This window comes from Aptenodytes forsteri, unplaced genomic scaffold (genome assembly GCF_000699145.1).
Source record: "Aptenodytes forsteri isolate BGI_AS27 unplaced genomic scaffold, ASM69914v1 Scaffold67, whole genome shotgun sequence".
Classification (NCBI taxonomy): Eukaryota; Metazoa; Chordata; class Aves; order Sphenisciformes; family Spheniscidae; genus Aptenodytes; species Aptenodytes forsteri.
The window spans coordinates 406,212-427,433 of record NW_008795373.1 but is presented as its reverse complement, the minus strand read 5'-3'; the positions used below and the strand labels follow the sequence as shown (position 1 = coordinate 427,433).

At 42.1% G+C, this 21,222-nt stretch overlaps 1 protein-coding gene across 1 annotated transcript in view; it reads left to right on the top strand.

The window, feature by feature from the left end:
- The window catches only part of HS1BP3 (HCLS1 binding protein 3), a 47,676-nt gene extending 26,655 nt beyond the window's left edge, over positions 1–21,021 (top strand). Inside the window, exons 6-8 of the mRNA XM_009280505.2 lie at positions 7,808–7,959; positions 8,460–8,595; positions 19,299–21,021. Coding sequence (XP_009278780.2) covers positions 7,808–7,959; positions 8,460–8,595; positions 19,299–19,527 — 517 coding nt within the window. The 3' untranslated portion in view covers positions 19,528–21,021. The remainder of the gene's footprint in view (positions 1–7,807; positions 7,960–8,459; positions 8,596–19,298) is intronic.
- Positions 21,022–21,222: the final 201 nt, after the last annotated feature.

Sequence of the window (21,222 nt, the reverse complement as noted above, 5' to 3'; positions counted from 1 at the left end):
ACCTGCTCCAGCATGGGGTCCTCCATGGGCTGCAGGTGGATATCTGCTTCACCGTTAACCTCCATGGGCTGCAGGGGGACAGCCTGCCTCACCATGGTCTTCACCATGGGCTGCAGGGGAATCTGCTCTGGCGCCTGGAGCACCTCCTCCCCCTCCTTCTTCACTGACCTTGGTGTCTGCAGAGTTGCTTCTCTCACATATTCTCACTCCTCTCTCTGGCTGCTGTTCCACCACAGGTTTTTTTTTTCCCCCTTCTTAAATATGTTATCACAGAGGTGCTACCACACTACCAGTGTCTTGCTTAGGAAGGAGAGTTTTGTGTCTCTGGTGCTTTCTGGTGTGACTGTTCCTACAGTCTGACCTCCAGCAATGTCTGCAACATCAGAAGTGGAATTGCTTTGTGCAATAGGTTTATCCGTGGCCTAGGGAATATTTCACCCAGAGCAATTTTATCTTACCTCTGTTAAAAAAAACCAACACAAGAAACCTCTAGGCAGAAAAGCTGCGTTTTCTTTTTATGGAAGAGGTTTTGATCTCGTGATCAGCAGGAGAGGCAGCAGCCGGAGCACGGGGCTGTGTCTGCAACAGCGGTATCATTTAGCTCTGACAATGTCTCATTGTGTCCTTCACTATTTTATTTCCTGTGGAGCCATCTCTGAGTTACGGTGAGAGGTTTGTTTTACCCATGGCGCAGCCAAGAGAAAAAAAGTGACCTCTGTGAACAGCAAGATGTGGGGGAAGGAAGACAGTGGGGAACCAGGCTCAGCCCCAACTTCCCTCCTTGGCCGTATCATGGAGCAGTCGAGACCCTGCGCTTTTGAAGCAGTCTGCTTCTGAGTGCAAATCCTGCTTGGCTACTCCTGGAATCTGCTCACTGCCTTGGTAACCGGCCCTTCTCTGGCTTTTCATAAGCTCTCTAGATGTGGTGTGACAGGTATGTCAGGCAAAATTTTAGACTGGAACATCACTGGTAGTTTGCTAGAGGTTTTCCATAGGTTGGGGGTGGGACTGTGCAGGTACCACGCGAAAAAACGAAGGGCACCTTTCAGACAGAGTTTTACACGGAGCCTCTGGGATTAGAGAGGCCAGAGGTTTTTTGATGGAAACATCCTCTCTTGTTATGTTATCTGTTTGAGGCTTTTGTGTTCACAGGCAGTTAAAAACTAGAGTTGTGCCTGCAGTCTGTGTTCTTGTACCCGCTCTGCTTTTGGATGTGGTGAGGAGGGAATTCACGTGAGGCAGCAGTGCAGGGGAAATGGTCTCCTCCGGAGGAGCACAATGTGAGGCCAGGAGGCTGTCAAACGTAGGTGGCAGGAGATGCTGCTGGATATGATGGTATTCTGTTTGCGAGGAGGTAAAGATTAGGTTACACAAAATTAAACCTTTGCAAAGTAGATGTGGAACAGTCAGTCTGCCTGTCCTTGGGAGGAGGCACCAAGCAGTTGCAGGTCCTGCTGATTTGACTTTACCAAGACCTGTAGAGACAGGACAAGGGGCAAGAGTTTTAAACGGAAAGAGAGTATGTTTAAATTGGACATAAGGAAGAAATTTTTTACGATAAGGGTGGTGAGACACTGGAAGAGGTTGCCTGGAGAAGTTGTGGATGCCCCATCACTGGAAGTGGTCAAGGTCAGGCCAGACGGGGCCTTGAGCAGGCAGATATAGTGGAAGGTGTCCCTGCCCATGGCAGGGGAGTTGGACTAGATGATCTTTAAAGGTCCCTTCAAACCCAAACCATTTTGTGACTCTATGATTTAGAGGTGTGAGTGCTGAATGCTTCTGGAAATGAGGCATCAACTATTCATGTGTTCAGTGCTTTTTCAGAAATTGTTCAAATACATCTAACAAGAAGCTACAGTGGTATGTTCATGTGTGTATTTGGCTTTTTTCACCATTTCAATGTTGAAGAAACCAATCACTTCTCCAGAATGGTTGCTGTTTGCATTTGTCTCTTTTACTTGCTAGTTGTAAGAATTCTTACCACAACATTGGATACTCTCAGTACCATCAATTCCCTATTTGTGAGGCCTTCTTTTTTTGCGTTTGCTCCTGAATCTGTTGAGCATGCGGCAGATAACATGCTCACTAGCTAGTTTTTTTCACATTTTGCTTGTTTCAGCTTGGTTGACTTTGATTGTGAAGCTGCTCAGGACATTTTGTGAAGAATGTCTCATAAAGGGGCAATGTTGGCAGGTTGATTTCATTACAGTTGTCATATTTATATTTTTGTTGGACATTTTATTGCTGAGTTATACTGCATGTAGACATCACTTTACAGGCATGCAACACAGTACTTGCCCAAGAATTTGCTGTCTTTGGAGCTACAGACTTGTAACAATTATTAATTATTGTCAGGGAATGGATTTTTTTCTTAAAGTATAATTTTTATAGGGTCAAAACATAAAGCTAGGACCTATTCCCGAAAGTAACTCCATTAGCTTGGATAGTGACCTTAAAGGGAATAGATCAAAGAATAACGTCTGGCAGGGTTTATTGGCAGAAAGATGCCTGGCCAATTTTTTTCCAAAACACATTAGTGCGTGTTATCTGGTATTGCGTATTTGAAAATGTGCATCATTAACATGAGTATTAGGATAAGAACTATTTCACTGTTGTCAGAAACCCTGAAAGTACCATTCTGCTGCTTTGCATATGAAACCCAAAATAGTAGTGAGTATTTTTGGCTTTTTCACATCATTATTGGCAACTTTATTATGCCTGACTTGTTCTGGACCCGTGTCCTTGCTGTGGTTTAATTTCATCATGATTATATTTTGAAACTTGTCTTTTGTTGTCCTTAACTTGTTTCAGCAAGTCTCACATTCTGGTTTAGTCTAGAAAATCAAAGGAAAATGATAAAGAAATTTCCTTTATGTTAATTTTCTTTCTTTGCAATCTACTCTGTAACCCTTGTTCCCTTGCCAGGCATATGAGTGCCTGTGTGCTTTATTAGTTATTTAGTTGAAAACTTTTTAGGAAATGTTTCTGTATTATTATTATTGCTAATGAACTGTATACTGAACAAAAGTTGGCCATCTATGGTCTTGTCGTCTGTTTTCAAGTTATATTGAAAAAGGATATAATCAGAAAGCTTAATGACAGATTATAAAAACAGCTTGGCTTCTTTTAGGAAGAACAGGTACTTCTGGGTGCTGAGCCCTTCAGAAAAATCTCTCTACAAAAGCAGGTCCCTAGATGAGAGCTGAACTCTTGAAAATCTATTCCTTCAGGCTTTCTTTCCATCTGTTGCTCTGCTGGAACAATAGTCCAAGGCTGGCCTAATCTGGGGGCTGCAGTAGGAGAAACTTTGCCTGCAATTGAATGCTATTCTTCCAAATGATTTCTAATAGGAGATTTATTCCATCTATTATGCATTATCTTATTTTGGGAAAATGCAGGGCCATTTAAAACACTGTAAGTTACTGTGATGTCCACAAGAAAAAGATTACTGTGTGTGGTAAAATATCCCTGCGGCCAGCGCTTGTCACGGTTGCTTAACGCTTAGGCTGTATTGAGCTGACGGGCTTAGAATTTCTATTCAGCATCCTTTGCCCAAAGCGGATGAGAATGACCCCTTTTGTCCTGTCTGTTATTATCAGGCGGCTTTGGAAAATGAGCACTGTTGAATGAAAAGAAAGCGGCAGATGACATTTTGTTTTCTGCATGAACTAGTGTATAGGTTCTTTGTTTTTCAGAAATGGTTTTGAAGAAGATGTGCTAATATTGCTGCTATTTTAGCAGTAGTTCTTTTGTTCAGGCCTGAATGTAGATTGTGGGAGTTGGGGTGTCCATTTATATTAGTGAGCTCTTTCCTTGTAAAATCCCATGGATACCTAAAATATGAATATGTATATTCTGAATAAGTCTGTTTTAATATTACTGTAACATTCCTTTCCTGGAGCATAATCTTATTTGTATAAAAAAGAGATGGCCGTATTTTCATAATAAGAAGTTCTGAAAATTTTTATCTGTGTGCTGAGATTACACATACTCTGAATAATTACGCTGAATAATTACAGTCAGGGACTCCCGTCTGTATTGAGCACAGTAGACATGCCCTTTGATTTAAGCTATGTGTCACCAAGCGTTAGGTCTGGAGATCCAATATTTCAAAATACAGCTATCACACATACAGGTCTGGAAATCTTCGGACTTTGGAGTGTCTTAGTTATCCTTGTCGCTGTTTTCCACAGCTGACCAGAATGCTTTTCTGCATTATTGATGTGCCAGTGAGACATGGAGGCTGCCAAACAAGTGACCTCATTGTTTCTGTAAACATGAGAATTGCGCTCACAAAATGGGTTAGGTTTGAAAGTGAGTGTCTTCTGCATATAGGGTTTTGTTGACATTTTCATGGGTGATTTGAGAATCATTTGAATGCCAGGAGTCTCAGCTGGATTTTCAAGTGTGCCAGCAGCCCGACTAGGTGGATTCATATACCCTAATTTTTGATGATCCAGTTTTGGTCCATGTCAGTTAGGAGGCTAATCTTTATCTACAGTCACTTATGGGCAGTTTGGCTCCTTTTGGACTCAGAGCAGAAGACGGTAGTGTTATTTGAGTCATTCTCACAGTGCTTCGTGTATAGAAGTCAATGAGCTCAACTGGGTAAACAGGTTCAGCTGAACAAAGGATACATAATCTTTAGGGCTGGTTTGGTTTTTGTTAATATTTTTAAAATTCACTAGAGTGATGTTCCAAGGTTCACTTGTTTCAGCAACAAAGAAATAGCAATGAGACATGAGTCATCTTCCGCCAGCTGGTTGCAGGTAGTTTCAAAATGTCAGATGCCAAGGTTGAGTGTGATATATGAAGAAGGTGCTAATGAAGTGCAGGGCTTGAGTACAGTAATACTTTGGGAGACTAAATGTTCCTTCATTTCTATCTTCCCAAAAGCCTCTGCATCCCTGCACCAGCTTACTGCTCCCTGGCACATCATGATCATTGAATTAACTATCCTTGCAGCTTCTCCTCTGCATGCCTACCAGCATGTGGCTTCACGATCAGCTCAGTTCCAGCTAAGTCCCTGGTCCCCTGCTTCTGGGGAGGTAGCAGGAATATATAGATAGGGGATGAGTGAGCAGGCAGACACACACTCAGGCCAGCTGAAGCTGATTGTGAAACCAGAACCTCAGACAGGCTCCGAAACTTCTTACACACCCGTTCTCATCCATTAACCTCTGCTCAGCAGTGCACAGCCTGGGCTGGCACAGCTAAATACAGAACCGTGGGAATCCTGTTTCCCAGTTAGAGACTGACCTCAACAGAGTCCCTGTATGGATATGCTGGGATTACTTGGCAGTCCAACTGTGGCTTCCTTAGAAGGGCAGTGAGGGGAAACAACTTGAAGGCAGAGAAACAACTTCTTCATGTTCCTACTGGTAGCAGTCAAGCCCTGTGGGTTTGGCCCCGTGCCCTGTAACTGCCTATGGAGTCCCCTGGCAAAACAGAAAGTGAGCCAGTGTAAGTGAGCTGGTTTGATGGCTAGACTAAACAGAGGGTTATTACCAGGACCTTTCAGTTCAATTAATTTTGTTTTACGTGCTGTTTTTTATGACACTCTTTATGGTTCCCTTCCCTTTCTTCGGTATTTCCCACCATTCTGGTACTCTCTGCTGCAAATACTTTAGCTAACTATTAGTAAACTCCTTGTTAACTTCACTGGGGTGGAGACCTGTTGCTTGGAAATATATTGGCTCATGTATATAAGTACCTGTGGCATAACAGGCTCTTATGCATCGGGAGAGCTGTTGTAACTCTCTGAATGGACAAAGGATCTTGTCAAAGACCTTTTGGCATTCTGTAGATTGGCAAATCCTCATCTATATTGTCATTCACTTCTCAAAGAATACTTTGCAAGGCATGAGTTATGCAAATAAAGGTTGCTCCTTCCCCAGTAGATTGGATTTATTTGTGTCTACTAATTCTATTTTTAATCAATTTGTCAGCTCTGAAAGACTCCGTCGTACTGTTCTTCTGTTTTTGTTGTTAAATATAATGGCTCTCATTTTTTACTTTTTCCTTTAATACTTAGGTTCATTTGAGTGATAGATTTCTTACCACAGTTAATAAAGCAATGAATTTGATTTTGTGTAGAATCCTGTAGAAAAGAAGGTTTGTATCATAAATAGTTCAGCAAATCAGTCGCTGACAACTGCTGATACCTTTAGTATATTGAATAGGGTGTATTTCCAAATAAGGCTGTATTTAAGTTCTGCATGGGGCTTGCTCTTAGGCCTTTAAAGTGCAGCATTTCCCATTGCTAAGAGACGAAGTGGTGGTAGCAAGGTAATATCAACCATGAGTTCTATTTTGGTGATAATGAACTTGTGAAAGTAACTGAAAGTAACTGGGCTCCACTCTTTTGTGTGCAGCTGTAACTGGAAGCGGATTTTACAAGATTCTTTAATGTAGTTGGAATGTATGTGTAATCTTTTGACCTCGTTCTTAGTTTTTGATGACTATGGCATGTTAAGTGCTGATAATTGGGTTTGCTCTAGGCTGAAACCCGACCTGCTCTCTGCAAAGGGGAAAATCAGATCTTCTATTGTAAGAGGCGCTCAAAGGGGCTACCTTGGAAATTGCAAGGCCATGAGTGCAAAGAGTAAGGATCTCTGAAATACAGCAATTTTTTAGGAAGGACATGCTGTCCAAAGGAATGCTTCTCTTTCGGCTTAGTTTGAATTGGACTTTTCATCCAAAGGTTTTTTCTTGTTCCCTAAATTTTCTTTTTTATGCCATCAGGTTTGCCTCATAACTCAAGCTGCCCTACTGTGAAAGCTGCCTTGTAGCTTCAGCTAGTGGAACGTGACTCCTAGGTATAAGAGCATGAGGCACAAGCTTTTCACTGTTCTTGGAAGGGGATTCAGCTCTCCTTGTTTAAGCCATGTGCAAATGAGGCCTCTAATCCAAATTAGTTTTTAGCTTCCTTCTCCAGCCAGGGGGAGAGGAGGAGATCTTCAGAGATTTATTGCATCCAAATATCAGTGTTCAAAATAGATGGGATTAATTGTCCTGTGGAGATGTCTGTCTCTTTCCACTGAGTTGAGAAGAAGCCTAAAAATTAACTTTGTCTCACTGTCAAATTTTTAGAAGTCTAAATTTAGAGGAAGTTAATCCTGTCCTCGGTTTGAGAAAGTACTGAGTGACATTTGTAAATTCTGCAAATAGCAGTCTGTCCAACCAAGTATCTTCCAGTCCCTGCTTGCTTCAAGTTAAAGGTGATGTAGTCTTCATATCATGCCTCCTCTGAGGAGGCTGAGGGGAGTGTCTAACACGTTTTTGAAAGGAGTATGCAGCAGTTAAAAACAGTAGCAAGCACTGACAAGGAAATGGAGCCAAAGAGATTTTTAAAAACCTGTCCAAAGGGATCAGTGCGACGGTCCAACCTGTACTTTGTTTTTCAAGCCATCCCTTTGGCTCCATCCCCCTGTCTATGACAGTGTTGCTGGAACTGCTCTTCTTTCTTATTTTAAGCTTTCTGTGTGGGAGGAGTAAAACTGCTTAAAACAAATGTGATTGAGTGGTAGTTTGCACAGTACGGCATTGTTAGCCCTGCTCTTCCAGTTCCCATTGGGTTCCTTGATAGTTCTTAAGAATACAAAACATGAGTACAGGTAGAGTATGTCAGACCAACAGTCTGTCCAGCTCAATATCCTGTTCCTTCCAGCGACTAACAAATGCCTGTGTACCTTTCTCTAATCCTTTCCCAGCCTCCATCTATTTTCAGCTTATGAGACTTTCTAGCCATAAATCTTTCTTGTTAAATGAAGAATTGCAGCTGACTTTCTTGTCTCTTATGTTTTAGAACTAAAAAAACAAAGAAGGCATCTGCTCCTCCAACCAAGGAAGAGAAGCCCAAATTAACCATTTTTGAAGAGGAAGTAGATCCAGATGAAGGAGTCTTTGGCCCAGAAAAAAATTTCTCATCAATTGGTCCCAGGAAGAAGATGAAAGAGAGTAAATCTGTTCTATATTTGTATATACACAGATTGTTTTATCTAAAGCATGTGTATAACTGAGCTTTTAAAATGTAGTGATGCAGAGTATACAGGCTAAATAATGACTTGGGAATGTTAAGGCAAATCTTCAGCTGGGGCAGAATCATCTAGAATCATTCAGAAAAAATAAATAAGACCTGTAGTTCCCGTAGCTGTTCACTGTTGACATTTTGGGCTGGGATCTTACAGGTCTGTGGGAGTTGCCTGTCCCACAGTCACTCATGCCACACTAACATGAGCAATGTGACCTACTTTTGAGTGCAAGAAGAAAGCAGATTTACCAAGTCCTGAGTGCAGAGTATCACTGCACTTTGTGGATTGGAAGTCCTTGTAAAAAAAGAATTGCCTACATGATCTTTTTTTTTCAGCCCGGTAGCCAGATTTACTAGCTAGTGTTAATGCAGGTATTGCGTTATGTAGCATGACTTAACTACAGCATTTTCTGGTTCCCCTTTCTAGATCTGAAATTATTTGAAGATCCAGACCTTGGTGGGGTGGTAAGACTGGGTGACTCACTACTGCTGCCAGCTGCCTGTAAGAACAGGGAGTATGTGCTGAACACAGGTCCTGAGGAGGACACTGAGAAACTGCTGAGGTACACATCTCAAATCTGTCATGTAGGATGAAGGTGATCTGCAGAGTTATTTAGACCTCAAAAGAGATGAATTTGAGGGCAAAGCTTAAATACTTTGAATGCTAACTGTGAGTCAATATTTGTACTTACAAGTAAAAGGTAAGATATGTATCATGGAGCTTGGAAATCAAACACATTAAAAAGGAAATTAGGAAGACCCTTTGAGAAAGGTAGGGTGCAAGTTATTATTCTGTGACAGGTCTTGAAGGCCCAAGGCATGCCGTCTAGTCCTTGTTTTCTAACATGACACTTTCGCTTTTTGCAAGTGATCCACAGGTGTGAAAACTGACCTCCATTTTGAAAAGTGAGAAACAAAGCCCAGAAACAAAGGCGAATTCAGCTTCAGTGAGCTGAAATCAGGGACTCTTGCCACAAGAGGAATGATTTTCTGCTGGTGGCTCACAGAGCTCCATGCACACTTCCAGGAGGAATCCTCTGCACACCTCCACAGCTCATTAAAATCTCTATCACCCTGCATTTAATTTTTAATCTAGTGGAAAGGAGGGCCGGAGCTCAGAGTTACAGGAGGGAATAATGTACTTGCTCTTACACTTACCTGCCGCCTTGATAGTCTAGCGCTGGAACATATTGTCACATAATGTGTTTTATTCCTGACATCTCTCTCACAAGGCTAGATTGCATGCACTGATAATCCTCAAGAGATCAAGCAAGGAGCCAGTGCTCGGAGACTCATCACCAGGGAATCTGTGCTGCAGTAAAGAGTCAAATTCATGACTTCTGGATCTCAGGCTGGCATCTGAATGATGAGGCCAACCTGCTTCCAGTGCTAATTCTTGCCAGCCAGCTCCTGTTAGGATGTATGATTTCCACAGCAGGTACTAAACCCAGGAGAGAGAATCTGTGTGTGGTTTCAAACCTCTCCTGACGCAGGTAGTTTTGCAGCTATTGCTTTCTACGCATGCAAAAGTGCTAGCTATCTCAGCTGTAATACCTGACTTAATTTAAACAAAAGTTAAATTGGGTTGGGTGCCATCTCTCATTACATCCTGACAGCCCACCTGATGTTTATAGAAGCTGATGGGGCAGGGCATGACCTGATTTAGTGCTGTGGTATATTGGGAGTAAACACTTATGTGCTTGCAATATTTTCGTGTTTGCTTTCTCCTCTGCTAGCAATCTCAGCATTCAGCGCTTGATCCAGATTGTTCATACGGCTAGAAGAGAAGTGCCTGTTTTAATGCAGTCCTTGCATTATTATCCACTACTGCAGAGGGCTTCTCCATCTGTCATGTTAATGTCCTTTGGATTATATGTTTTCTCTTCCTCTGTGGCAGTGAAAGGTCTCTGAAGTCTGCTCCAAGACCAATAGACCATGCTTTTAGATCAGTTTGGGGTCATCAATGTTAGCAGCACACCCAGATGGCTATGGAAACCCATGGGAAAAGATTCCATTTCTTTTAAATTCCAGTAGTTTTCATTTATTGTTGAATTGTCCCAGTGCTTTCAGTAGTTGACAAGTTATCAAGATCCAATTGGAAATGAATACACATAATGAAGCAGAAAATCATGCCAGTGGTCCAATAGTTGCTACGGGAATCCAGAGGCAACTCCTGGCTATGCAAAAGGTATAGGCAGATAGGTCAGGATCTGTTGACCTGTTCAGGTGCCTAACACCCTCTGAAATCCCCCTGATAAACCTAATTCACAGTGTTATCTGCACATCATAGAGAGCTGGTGGACTGAATGCAAGGCGATTGGAGGTAAAGGAGAAGCTGTTAAAGGGGGGAAGATGAGTGGCAGTGCTCTTTTAACCTGTGCTCTTTTAACCTTCACCTCGCCTCTCTGTAAATTCATTGCAGTCACCTGAAGTCCTGTAGCTGAACTTTCTCAGGTGGTTATGCACAATGCATTTTGTTTTCTGTTCAGCTGAAAGCCTTAGCAGAACTGTCAGGTCTCATAAATGTAGAGGCAGCATTTGAATCATCTCCTACCTTCCCTTACCACCAGACTGGTGTTACAGAGTTCAACATGAGCTGAACCCTGCAATCTCTCTGGCATGGGGGCTTGAGCATATTTTGAGGCCTAGGAATAAATCTTGCCTTTGCCCTGTAGATGTTGACAATCCCTCTCCCTTCCCAAAGGGGACTGAAGAAATCTCTCTCCAGCCCTCAGATCAAAGTAGGAGCTGTGACAACCCATTCCTTTGGTGGGCTAGAGCTGGCTAAGCTACTAGAAGAAAACTGGCAAACGTCTTGGTCTGTTGGACATACTCTGTTATACCATATAGAAAATTTGCCTGGACATATTTTGTCAAGACCTAAGACCAGCCTGAGCTATGATGCACCAGCAGGTCTGTGGTAGGTGCAGAAACCTCGACATGTTCACTGTACACAGATGGATTAGCTGAATGATGCAGATGTGGTAGCTCTTGACTTATGTAGTGTACATTTGCATGTACCACATGGTCTGCTCACATGTGGTACATGTGGTACCACATGTCACAGATCCGACAAGTGTCTGACTTACTGGAAAATGTACTTTCCAGTGAACCATGAGCAGAGACAGGAGAGCGCTGCCTAAGGCAGAACCTTCTTCTTCCAAAGGGGAGATGGGAAAAAGATGATGTTCGGAGCAGAACACAGGAGCAACCAAGTCCTTTGTGATCTTTATGGTACCTGAGTGGTTGTAGCAGCGGTAGCACCACAGTGCTGTCAGCACAGCAGTGAATCCCCAGCAGTGACTTGTAACTCTTGAGGAAGAGGCTGTTACGGAGACAAATGAATCTGCAAAATGTGCGTGGGCTGTGCTTGTCACAACATGAGGGAGAAGAGAATATGATAAACGTTCTCATTGCAAACTGAAGACTGTGCTCTCTGTGGATACCTGCTCAAATGAAGTGAGAATTACTAGTTTAAATAGAATCACCTACTTTACATTAACAAGTGTTGAGCTTTGAGAAGAACCAATTGCTTTGTAAGTGTAATGAAAGATGTCTTTTTATGGCAAAATACCCATGTCCATTCAAACAAATGTCTTCCCTCTTCCCATCCATTGACTAGCCTTTTACTGGTTACTAATTTCTTGGCTTACCAACCAATATTAAGTGATGGTGATGAAGAAACTAGGTGAGCTACCTCACTCTAACCACTGGCATTGTAGATGCAGGTACTCTTTTGTACCACTAGGTCTGCCATAATACATCGGTGAGGTGCCTGTTGAGCACTGTACTTGCATGTCCTTCCAGAACTTGTGGAAAAGAGATAAATTGCTGTGGTAGGAACCAGCAAGGTCAAGTCTCACCATGTTGCCTTCAGGAAAAAAGGAGCACGTCATACTCTTCCTTCATGGGATGTGCTTTGAGAAAGGGAGGGATAGGTAACCAAGTCTTTTCGGCTTATCTCTTCACCACAGGGATATGGAGGAACCCAGGCTTTTCCGAGAAGTCCTGGGTCCCATTGCTTTTGACTCTTCCAAGGTGCAAGGTCACCAGCTGCAGTGAGATGAAACGGTAGCTGATCAACCCTTTCCGAGTTGTTAAAAGAATTATCCTTGGGAATGGATTTAGGACCAGGCTTCTCTTTTCTCCTGTCATTTTCCTGGGTCATATCATACCATATAAAGATTCTTTCTGGATGCATTCAGCCATTTACCTCCACTCTCGAAGCTCCACTTCAGGTCTGATTTCCATTTAAGCTAGAGACAGAAGTCAACTTCGGCAGAAATCAGTATCCTGCAAACTCTTCCATCATGGATTCTCATGCCATCTTATGTTCTCATCTCCGTCCACCCAGTGGCCACAGATGTGCAAATTAAGTTTTCATGCAGCAGGACTGCAGTCAACCTCTTCTGCCTCATAAATATAAATTGTGCCTGCCTGGTGTGATAGATCAGGTTTTTGTGGAAAACCAATGCTAGAATTGATTCTGTGAATGCTGCAGCAGCTCTGTGGGCCCACAGAATTACATAAATTATCACACATCCTAGCCTGAAATAATTATCGCAGTTGTCTGAGCAGCTTTTTAGGAGAGATTTAATTAACTTCACCTTTGATAATGAATAGGGAGTTGAACTGGAAGGAAGCAGCTGTCAGCATAAGATTTGTCTTTTTCCAGTGCTGAGAACAGTGTCAGCAGTGGGATCCCAGTTCTGCTGCCCTGTGATGACAGACCTGGTGTATTCTTTCTGAGGATTACGCTGATCTAAGGCTACTGGTATTGAAAGGGACAGTCCAGCTCTTACCTTTGTGCTACAGCTGCATCATCCTGCCTGTGCCCTTAGAAGATGAATTTTACAAGTTGATCTGTACAGCTGCAAGCTGTGCCGTCAGTGATACAAGTGATGACCCTTTGAGGAGTATTGCATTGTTAGAGGCTGAAGCTGTTTGTGAAACCACATCCTAACAATGGCCATTTACAGACACCATTAAGTGCATACAGCTTGAGCAGGTTTGTTAGCTTCAGGTTTGCCAAGGAACTGTTGCCACCCTTGCAGCAGAAAAAGTTTGTATGTTCTTCATTCAGCAGGCCATTAGCAGCTGCTGAATTCAGAGTGCAGCCCTTATATTTTCCGACTAGCCAGCAGTCATATGGGACACCACCTCCAGCACCATGTGATGAGAAAAGCTTTCTTGCTGTCCGAAGGATACAAGAGCAGCACCATGGGTGGGAGAAGAGCTTTGAGAAACTCCAGAGGGTTTAAATCTGGATCCTTTGGGCAGAGAGTTTTTTGGGTGATGGGCAGGTGGAAGAAGAGATTGCAACAACTGAGTCAGAAATTTCCTGACCACTCTAGGGCAGTTTCCCTTGCTTGTTGTGACCTGACTGTGGGGAAAGAACCTTGATTTGGCTGCAGTAGCCTTCAGTGAACAAATAAACAGCTGTTCTTCTTTTCTATACCAGTTCTTCGTGGGGTTTTTTGCTGCCCAAGAGCACTTTCCATGATGGTTTTCAAACATTTCTGTTGTTCTTATTATTTTTCCTGTGATGTATAGGAATGCTACTTACAAACACTGGAACAGCTACAAAGTAAACTTGGCCAACAGAATAGAAAGGTTTTTGCCAGATGGGAAACATCAATTCTTGCCCCACCCCTAGGAACATATATGGGTTGTATAGAATAATGCGGAGAGGTGACCTAGAGTCCTAGTCTCTCCTAGTCTAGCAAGAGATGCTTTTGCTAGGCTTGAGAGTCACCAGATTTCAACCATCTTGCCCCAGGTTACTTGCATATTTGACAGCCATCTTCAGCTGCGGGGTAAAAGCTGCCTGCTCACCCCTGCCCCAACTATGCCTTTGCCAGGTGATTGGGGAACTTTCTAGAGAAGCAGGAGAGAGGTTTGAACTTCTTGAGGCTGGGGAAAAATTGAACCAGCTCTCTGGTTCAAATTGTAAAAACGGAATTGTCTCATTTCCTGGGTGAGGGATCTAACCAGTAAGCTGTTTTCTTCAGAGGGCTTCTTGTGGGCATATGCATGTAGGACTTACCTGTACTAATGAGTCTATTCTTTGGCCCTTGGCCAGACAGCACCACCAGGCTGCATCCATGCTAGTAGACTCTGTCCAGCTCCAGAACAAGGTGACTGTATGCAGCTGCCTGCTGGGAATGGTCCCTGTCCCGTGCCAGCTCCGAGTTGTGCCTGGAAGTTTTTTGGAGGAGGGCTAATCTGTCCCAGACCAAAGCTCTGCCAATGGTTCTTCTAGCATTTCAACAGTACAGACTCTCACGTTCCAGTGTCCAGACGTATTTCCTGGCACTGGTTAAAGTACCAGTATGAATTTACCTGTAATGGATTGCAGGGGAAAGCGGGAGCAGGAGGGGAGATACCTCCTACACAGCCCCCTGTGCTTTGCACTCCTGTGGTTAACTCCAGCCTGTACAATTTCCACGGGCCTTGTTAGACATCACACTGTCTCTACTGGCCATAGCAGAAGTGATGGTCAACAGATACTTCAAAGCCTCCTGCCTATTTTTGGGCACAAGTCTTTTCCCAAGTCATATATGTGATATTACACCTCTCCCCAAGGCTTCACTAAGGTATCTCTCATACTTGGAATTAACACCAGACAAAATAAAGACACCGATAATAAGATAGGGAAAGATAAAAGTCTGTTCTGCAAGAACTACTGTGAGTTGCATAACCTAGTTTCAAGCATGATCCTTTTGGATACTTTAGCAAATTATGGGAGTCTTTTTCTCTTGCTTTCATTACTGATTCTCCTCATTAGAGCATTCCTAGCAAGCAGAGGTCACTGTCCCCATCATGCTAGATGCCATACACGCACATAGTCATTCCTGCCCCAAAGATCTTGTCCAGATAGACAGAACAGAGTTCAAAGAAGTGGCATGTAAAATGTTGATGTTCTGATGGCAGCTGCATCTGTCTCCAAGTCAGAACTCGTTTATTCTCTTGAAGTCCACATGCTAGCAGTCATATCATAGGGCTTATGACAGCCTTTCTTCAGTAAGGGTTTTGATTGCTTTCTGTGTCTGGAAACAAAGAGATTTTCCACCAATAGAGTCCATGAATCAGCACAACAGTATGGCAGGAATTTTAAACAATGTGGCACTGCTTTTCCATTACAGAAAAAGAAAGAGGCTAATTAGAGAATGATTAATTACATGGATTCTGTGCCTGATTGTCTATAAAAAAATGGGGGATGGGATGGAAAGGTTCTTCCTTTATATCTCCTTGTTATTTCAGAATAGTTGCTTGATTTCTTTCTTCCTCCTCCTGCCCTGGAGTTAAATATGGTGGTAGTTATGCACTGTAACAATTCATTTGCTTCTCAAGAAACAGAAGTCCTTGTTTCTATCTCTGCCTGAGGCATTTTCATTTTACCTCTTTAGTTTTCCAAAGACAGTTGTGTCTCACATGATCAAATGGCAATGGATCAAACAGTTTGTCTATCACTGCAGCACTGAAAAGCAGATTTTGAGACAAAGACCACATATTATCTGCTGTGTTCTCTGTAAAAGACTTCTGTCTAACCAAGGTCTTTAAAAAATCCAGGACAAAAAAAGGAGATTTACATGATCAGCTGCCAGACTTTGAAAAATCATCTCCTGCAGAATTTTTGGCCTAAAAGCACACTACCAAAAAAAGCCCCACCACCACCCCCCAAAAAAAACCCACAACCTACTGGACTGCATCTTTTCGGGGTATTTTATGACTGTGCTGAGTGGTTTCATTGCTGTGGTTAGCACAGATATTAATATAGATCCACACAGGAGTAGAGAATTCAGGAAGCTACCATCTGATCAGTTTAATGAGCTGTGTTTACTGCTGCCCCTGCTGGGCAGTGCACCTAGTTCAAAATCATGCTTCCTCTGTATGATCTGTATGTATATGTATGTATTGTTCATCTGGTTATTATGGTTTGTGTTATTTATGACCAAAACTTTATGACATGGACACTGATTCATTCAGTATTTGTTTATGCCAAGGAGGAAGGCATCAGATCAGCTAAAGAAAGCTAGGCTTCAGAAATACCAGCCCTAACATGTTTTGTTTATTACACAGCAAAGAGAACAAGAACATGTTTTGGCAATGTGATCACAGGTGTGCTATCTCTTGGATATCAGAGTTTGCAGCAAACAAAAATGCATGGGCTTAAATTAAATTAATTTCTTCTATGTAGATGAGGAATTCAGAAGGAAGGAATACACTGACAAGGTGTTTTGTGAGTTAGGTGGGATATGTCACCCACAGGGAAACTAAGAGACATCAGAAATCTTATTATCTAAATAAAAGAGAATATAATCTCTGGAATTACTTGGGGCATGAAATTTGAGGTAACAGCAGGAGCTGCCTGCTGGAACACAAAGTCCACAAGGTAGAGTTCAAGGTGCAGAGGTCTGAGACAGTGGCCCAGCTCTGTCCATCAGTTGGTCTGTTTAGGTATTTCGTAATTTTAGATATTAGTGTTCAGGCAGTTGATTTTAGAAGATTAGCCTTGGTTAAAACTGATCCTTTTTAGATTCCCTTTGGGAGTCACAAAAAGATCTGACTTCAAGAATGGTTTTATCTTAAAGTGTTCCGACCATCTATATGGCAGAAAATTCAGGCTAATCCTTGTTCACTTTATGGCCAATTCATGGTGAGTGTAGTTTTTTTCAACCTGGACAGTGCAGTCCTAAGTTCCTCACAGCTTTTAATAAGGGCAAACGTAAAAAAGAAACCCTTGAAATTACGCATTTTTTCTTAATAATAGTGGGATCCTTAGCTGAGGGTGCTGAAGCTCTTTAAGTACCTGTGGTTTTAACATTCAAACAATGTGCACGAGGGATGGAGCAATAAAGTGTCTCAGATACATTGACTCTTCTGTTGATCATGTTCCCCATGGTCCTGGCCAGTTACCTGAGTAAGTCGCTTCCCAAATTATGGAAAAGCTCAGCTTTGCTTTAACTGCCTACTTTATTTTAACCGTGTGCAGAAGGCCCCACCAATTGTTCTGCTGTGTGGTAGAGGCATTTACAGTATCTCTCCTAAGGCTACCGGTGAACAAAGAGAGAAAGGGAGAAATCACAGTCCCATTTAGTCAACAGAAGTTATCCCAGTGGCTTTGCAGGGGTCTGGATGACCTCCCCCTCCCCAAGATGGCCTCATTGCCTGGCAGTGAGGAAGATATAAATTACAAAAGGCAAGTGAGTGGAAGGACCAAAAAATGCCTGACATGAAATGAGGTGAGACTCATTCATGCTCCGGGGACTGCCTACCTATGGGGCTTGTAGAAGAACAGACTAAAAAGGCACCTTCATTAGACTCCCTGTATGGTATCCTGTTCCAGTGAGTGGAGCTGCTGGAGAGCTGCTCCAACAAACCCCTTCCAGTCACCAGAGGTTCAAATGAGGAGCTTCAGAGAATCCTCCCAGAGAGAAACAGCTATTGTCTGTTCCGTTAGTCATGTCTCCATTTGCTCCTTGCCACTTGCCACGAGCTGGTTATAGGTGCTGTGACCAACAGAGAGCATCCAGCCCACCCTCCTGGATGGAGGGACTGTGCCACCTCTTGACGTGGTGCTCTAGCAGAGACAGAGGGAGAGGATGGGCTGCACATGTGCTCCCAACTTCTTTCTTGTTTAAGAATCACTTGACCAGACTTTCTTACGCTCACAAGTCCTCTAAGAGTGAACTAAGTAAAACTATTTGAAGGGAATTTTAGCACTGAAGAAAATTCCAGTCCCTTTAGAATAACTCCTGCACCTTAATTTTGTCCCCTAGTTCATTTGTAGCTTCCCTGTCAGGCTACTCTTTCGCTGAGGCAGAGGGAGTTTTACTGCTGGCACTGTTACAGCCTAATGGGCTGATTTAATTGATATGGAAGTTTGGTAAAAACAGTTCTTATATCAGTGCTTGCAACAATTAAACAGCTAAATCATTTCACTGCCTAAGACGCTACTGTCGTAGAGTAAGTGTATCACACTAGAGCTGGGGTTTGGCAAGGAGATACCTACATATTACAAACCTGCTGTTCCTCTTGATCTTTGGTTCCTGGTCCCCCATGTAAAAGTTTTTGCTTGCAGTTCTTATGCTTTAGCTTTCTTGATTTTGTATGCTACAGTTAGGGGTGGAGCCTTTTTGGAAGTCATGTATTTTGTAAGCATATTTGAGGTATGCATTTTATCAGGCGCTTCACTTTTGAAGCTGGTCATTACAGCTGATGATCTGCATGGATTGCTGGTTGGGTTTTGACTGCTTAACAATTCTTTATCAATCAAGACTTTGGGAAATTAACAACTGTGTTTACTCCTTATGGTATTTTGTTTGACCATTGTGCTCAGAGGACCAAAACAAGAGGCTATTTTGATTCAGAGCAGAAATTACTGTGGCCTGTAAAGACGTCTCTAGCTATGCTAACTTTTACTTTGCCACCTCTGCTATATCTTTTGGCGATGTGATGTGTCACAGCCTTCTTTCCATTTCCTTCACATATTCATTTTTCAAAGGCAGCTACCTCTTGGACTATCTGTTAAAAGGGCTTTTTCAGAATCTTTTAACAGCTTTGATGGGTACAGAGTTGGGCACACACAACATGCTGTGTCTTTTGATAAGGTCAAACAATCCAGGTAGAAAACATACTTAACTGTTTGAGGTGTTTTGAGGTATTTCACTAGGAAATAGGTCTATCTCCTAGTGAAATAGTCACCAAAAAATAGTTGTTGTGTATGTTCACAGATTGCAAAACTCCTTCAGTTTCTTGGAAGAAAATGTGAATATAGTATTTTTAAAGCCATTAGATTTTCCAGTTTCTCATGATTGAGCATGGGAGATGCTCAATCTCAGTCTTGGGGATGGGGATGAAGAGGAAGCAGAGCTGAATGTGAAAAATTTTACTATCCCATGAAAATTTCTGAGCTCTTGAGGAAGCAAACCATCCTGACACAGATCAAAAGCATTTTTTTTCCCCAAACAAAAATCAAGTTCTTTTTATTTTGATAATTGCAAATTGCTTTTAATTTAGGCATTTGAAAACATGCTGTAAAATTAATTAACTTGCATGGTGAACTGAAAAATCTCATTATAAAAAGACAGTTCTTACTTTGGTAACATTGAAACTTTTATGGAAAGCTCTTCCTAACAGAGAAATTCATCAAAGTTGATCCTTTCCTGGAGAAAGTTTTATTTTGCAAGAATGCATTTTCTTACAGAACAAAAAGCGGTTCAGAAATTCTCAAGATGTTACTGATGTTTTCTTCTCATTCCAGAGTTGAAGATGATTTAGAGAAACTCTTGAAAGTAACCTCCAAACCGAAACCTAAGGTACCATCAAAACCACCATTGCCTCAGAAGCCAGCAGTTGCCCCCAGGAGCACTAATTCATCTCTACTGGCAAAGCCAAAGGAAAACAGGATTCAGACAATGAATGAACTGGACATTCTCCAGTATATCCAGGAAAATGAATCTATCAACAACCAAGATACAAGTCTTTTTTGAACATACATATTTTTAAAATTTAATGATGCCTTCTTGGCCTAAACTCCCAGTAAGCTCAAGTGACAGTAGCAAGAATTGACCAGATCTCTTTACTATCACAGTGCTCATTTGTGTACCGTCATATAGAGAGCAGCAAGTTTGACTAGCAGAGGCTTGACACGATGTTTTCAAAACAGTGCAGTTGTGGTATAATGTTGCCTTAGATTTTCAGGGTTTTACAGGGAATGTGGACAAGGACATAGCACTACAGATTGTCTACTACTATTTTAGTATCAACATAGTACAGTTTCAGCCAGTTTAGTCCTGATTGAAAATGGTAAGCGTATTGCACACAACAACTTTAAATAGTTTCCAACAAATGGTCTGAGGCAGGACAGGTTGCTGTTCCTGCATTTTAGACAGTGTTTCAGCTCACTGGAAAGGTAATTTTCCTTTTATCCTGTGCATTTTTGTAGCAGCCCTTTCCTCCCTGACTGGTATTTCAGTAATTTATAACCAGGAACTGTTAAGTATAGGTAACAGTTCCTCTGTAGTTCAGAGAAACACTGAAATCCCAGCTAAGCCTGACAATCTGCTGCCTTTGTTGTTGCGCAAATGCCAGCTTGTAAGAGAACTTGTAGGACTGCAAACACTAGACGCTATGCATCTCTGGCCCCTGGGGAGAATAGCAAATGACTGAAGATGGCTAAGAGTGCAGCTCCAGACATATGCGGAGGTTGCAGTGTGTAGGAGGTTCGGATGCTGTAGGACTGTTGTGAACCTACTCAAGATTCACAAGGGCTAATTTTTTCCAGCCAAGTCTTCCTGGGCTTCCACTGTAGTTAGTGGAGAGAAAGAGATTTCTCCGGAAGGTGATTCAGTGCAGGTGTCCTAATGGAGGAACTCTGAATTGCTCTCTGGAGTCACTCTCTCTTTCTCCTTCCCTTCTCCCAGAACTTAAAGAAGAAGCCATGGTGATTAATTCCACTAAGCTAAAATGAGTTTTTTGATAAAACTGGTCTGTTCATTACTATAGCAGTGGTTAAAACAAGGGAGGACAAACTTGGGATTATCCAGAGGAAAAAATAGGAAGAAAATATACTGGAGAAATTTTAATATGCAGGAAAAGAAAAACATGGTAGAACAGGCATCCCAGACTACCCCTCTTCTTCCCTAGCTCAGGCACTCTGGTTGAACATGCTGAATTTACATCTAATGTGGGTTGATAACCTGCTGTCATGTAGAAAGAGATTCCTGAACTCATTCCGTGTGTGTGAAGACAAGCTCCTCAGAGGGAAAATATTAATATGTTTAAGCCATATCACTATCCCCAAATTTGCCTTCCTAATATAGAACAAATAAATAGAAAGCGTTATATATATATTTTTAATAATGAAATTATCTCTATTAGTATTTCCTTTTTAAGCCAATGGAAAATATAATAAAGGTATTTTGGTTTGATGGGCTCTCGTCTATGTACAGTATGTTTCAGTATAATAAAACATTTTGCTAACCTGCAGGTGTTATTGTTGTTCTCTAGGTTGTACAGCAGCAGCAAATCGGAGTTAAAGGATGGATTCCATTTAAGACATGAGGAGCGTTACATGGTGTTAAAGTGCAGGCTCAGCTAAAACCCTGTGTAAAGAAGTGTGAAACCAAGAATGTAGCTGCGCTCATATTTCCTTTCAGAGCAGTTAAAGGTAACACTATATATGG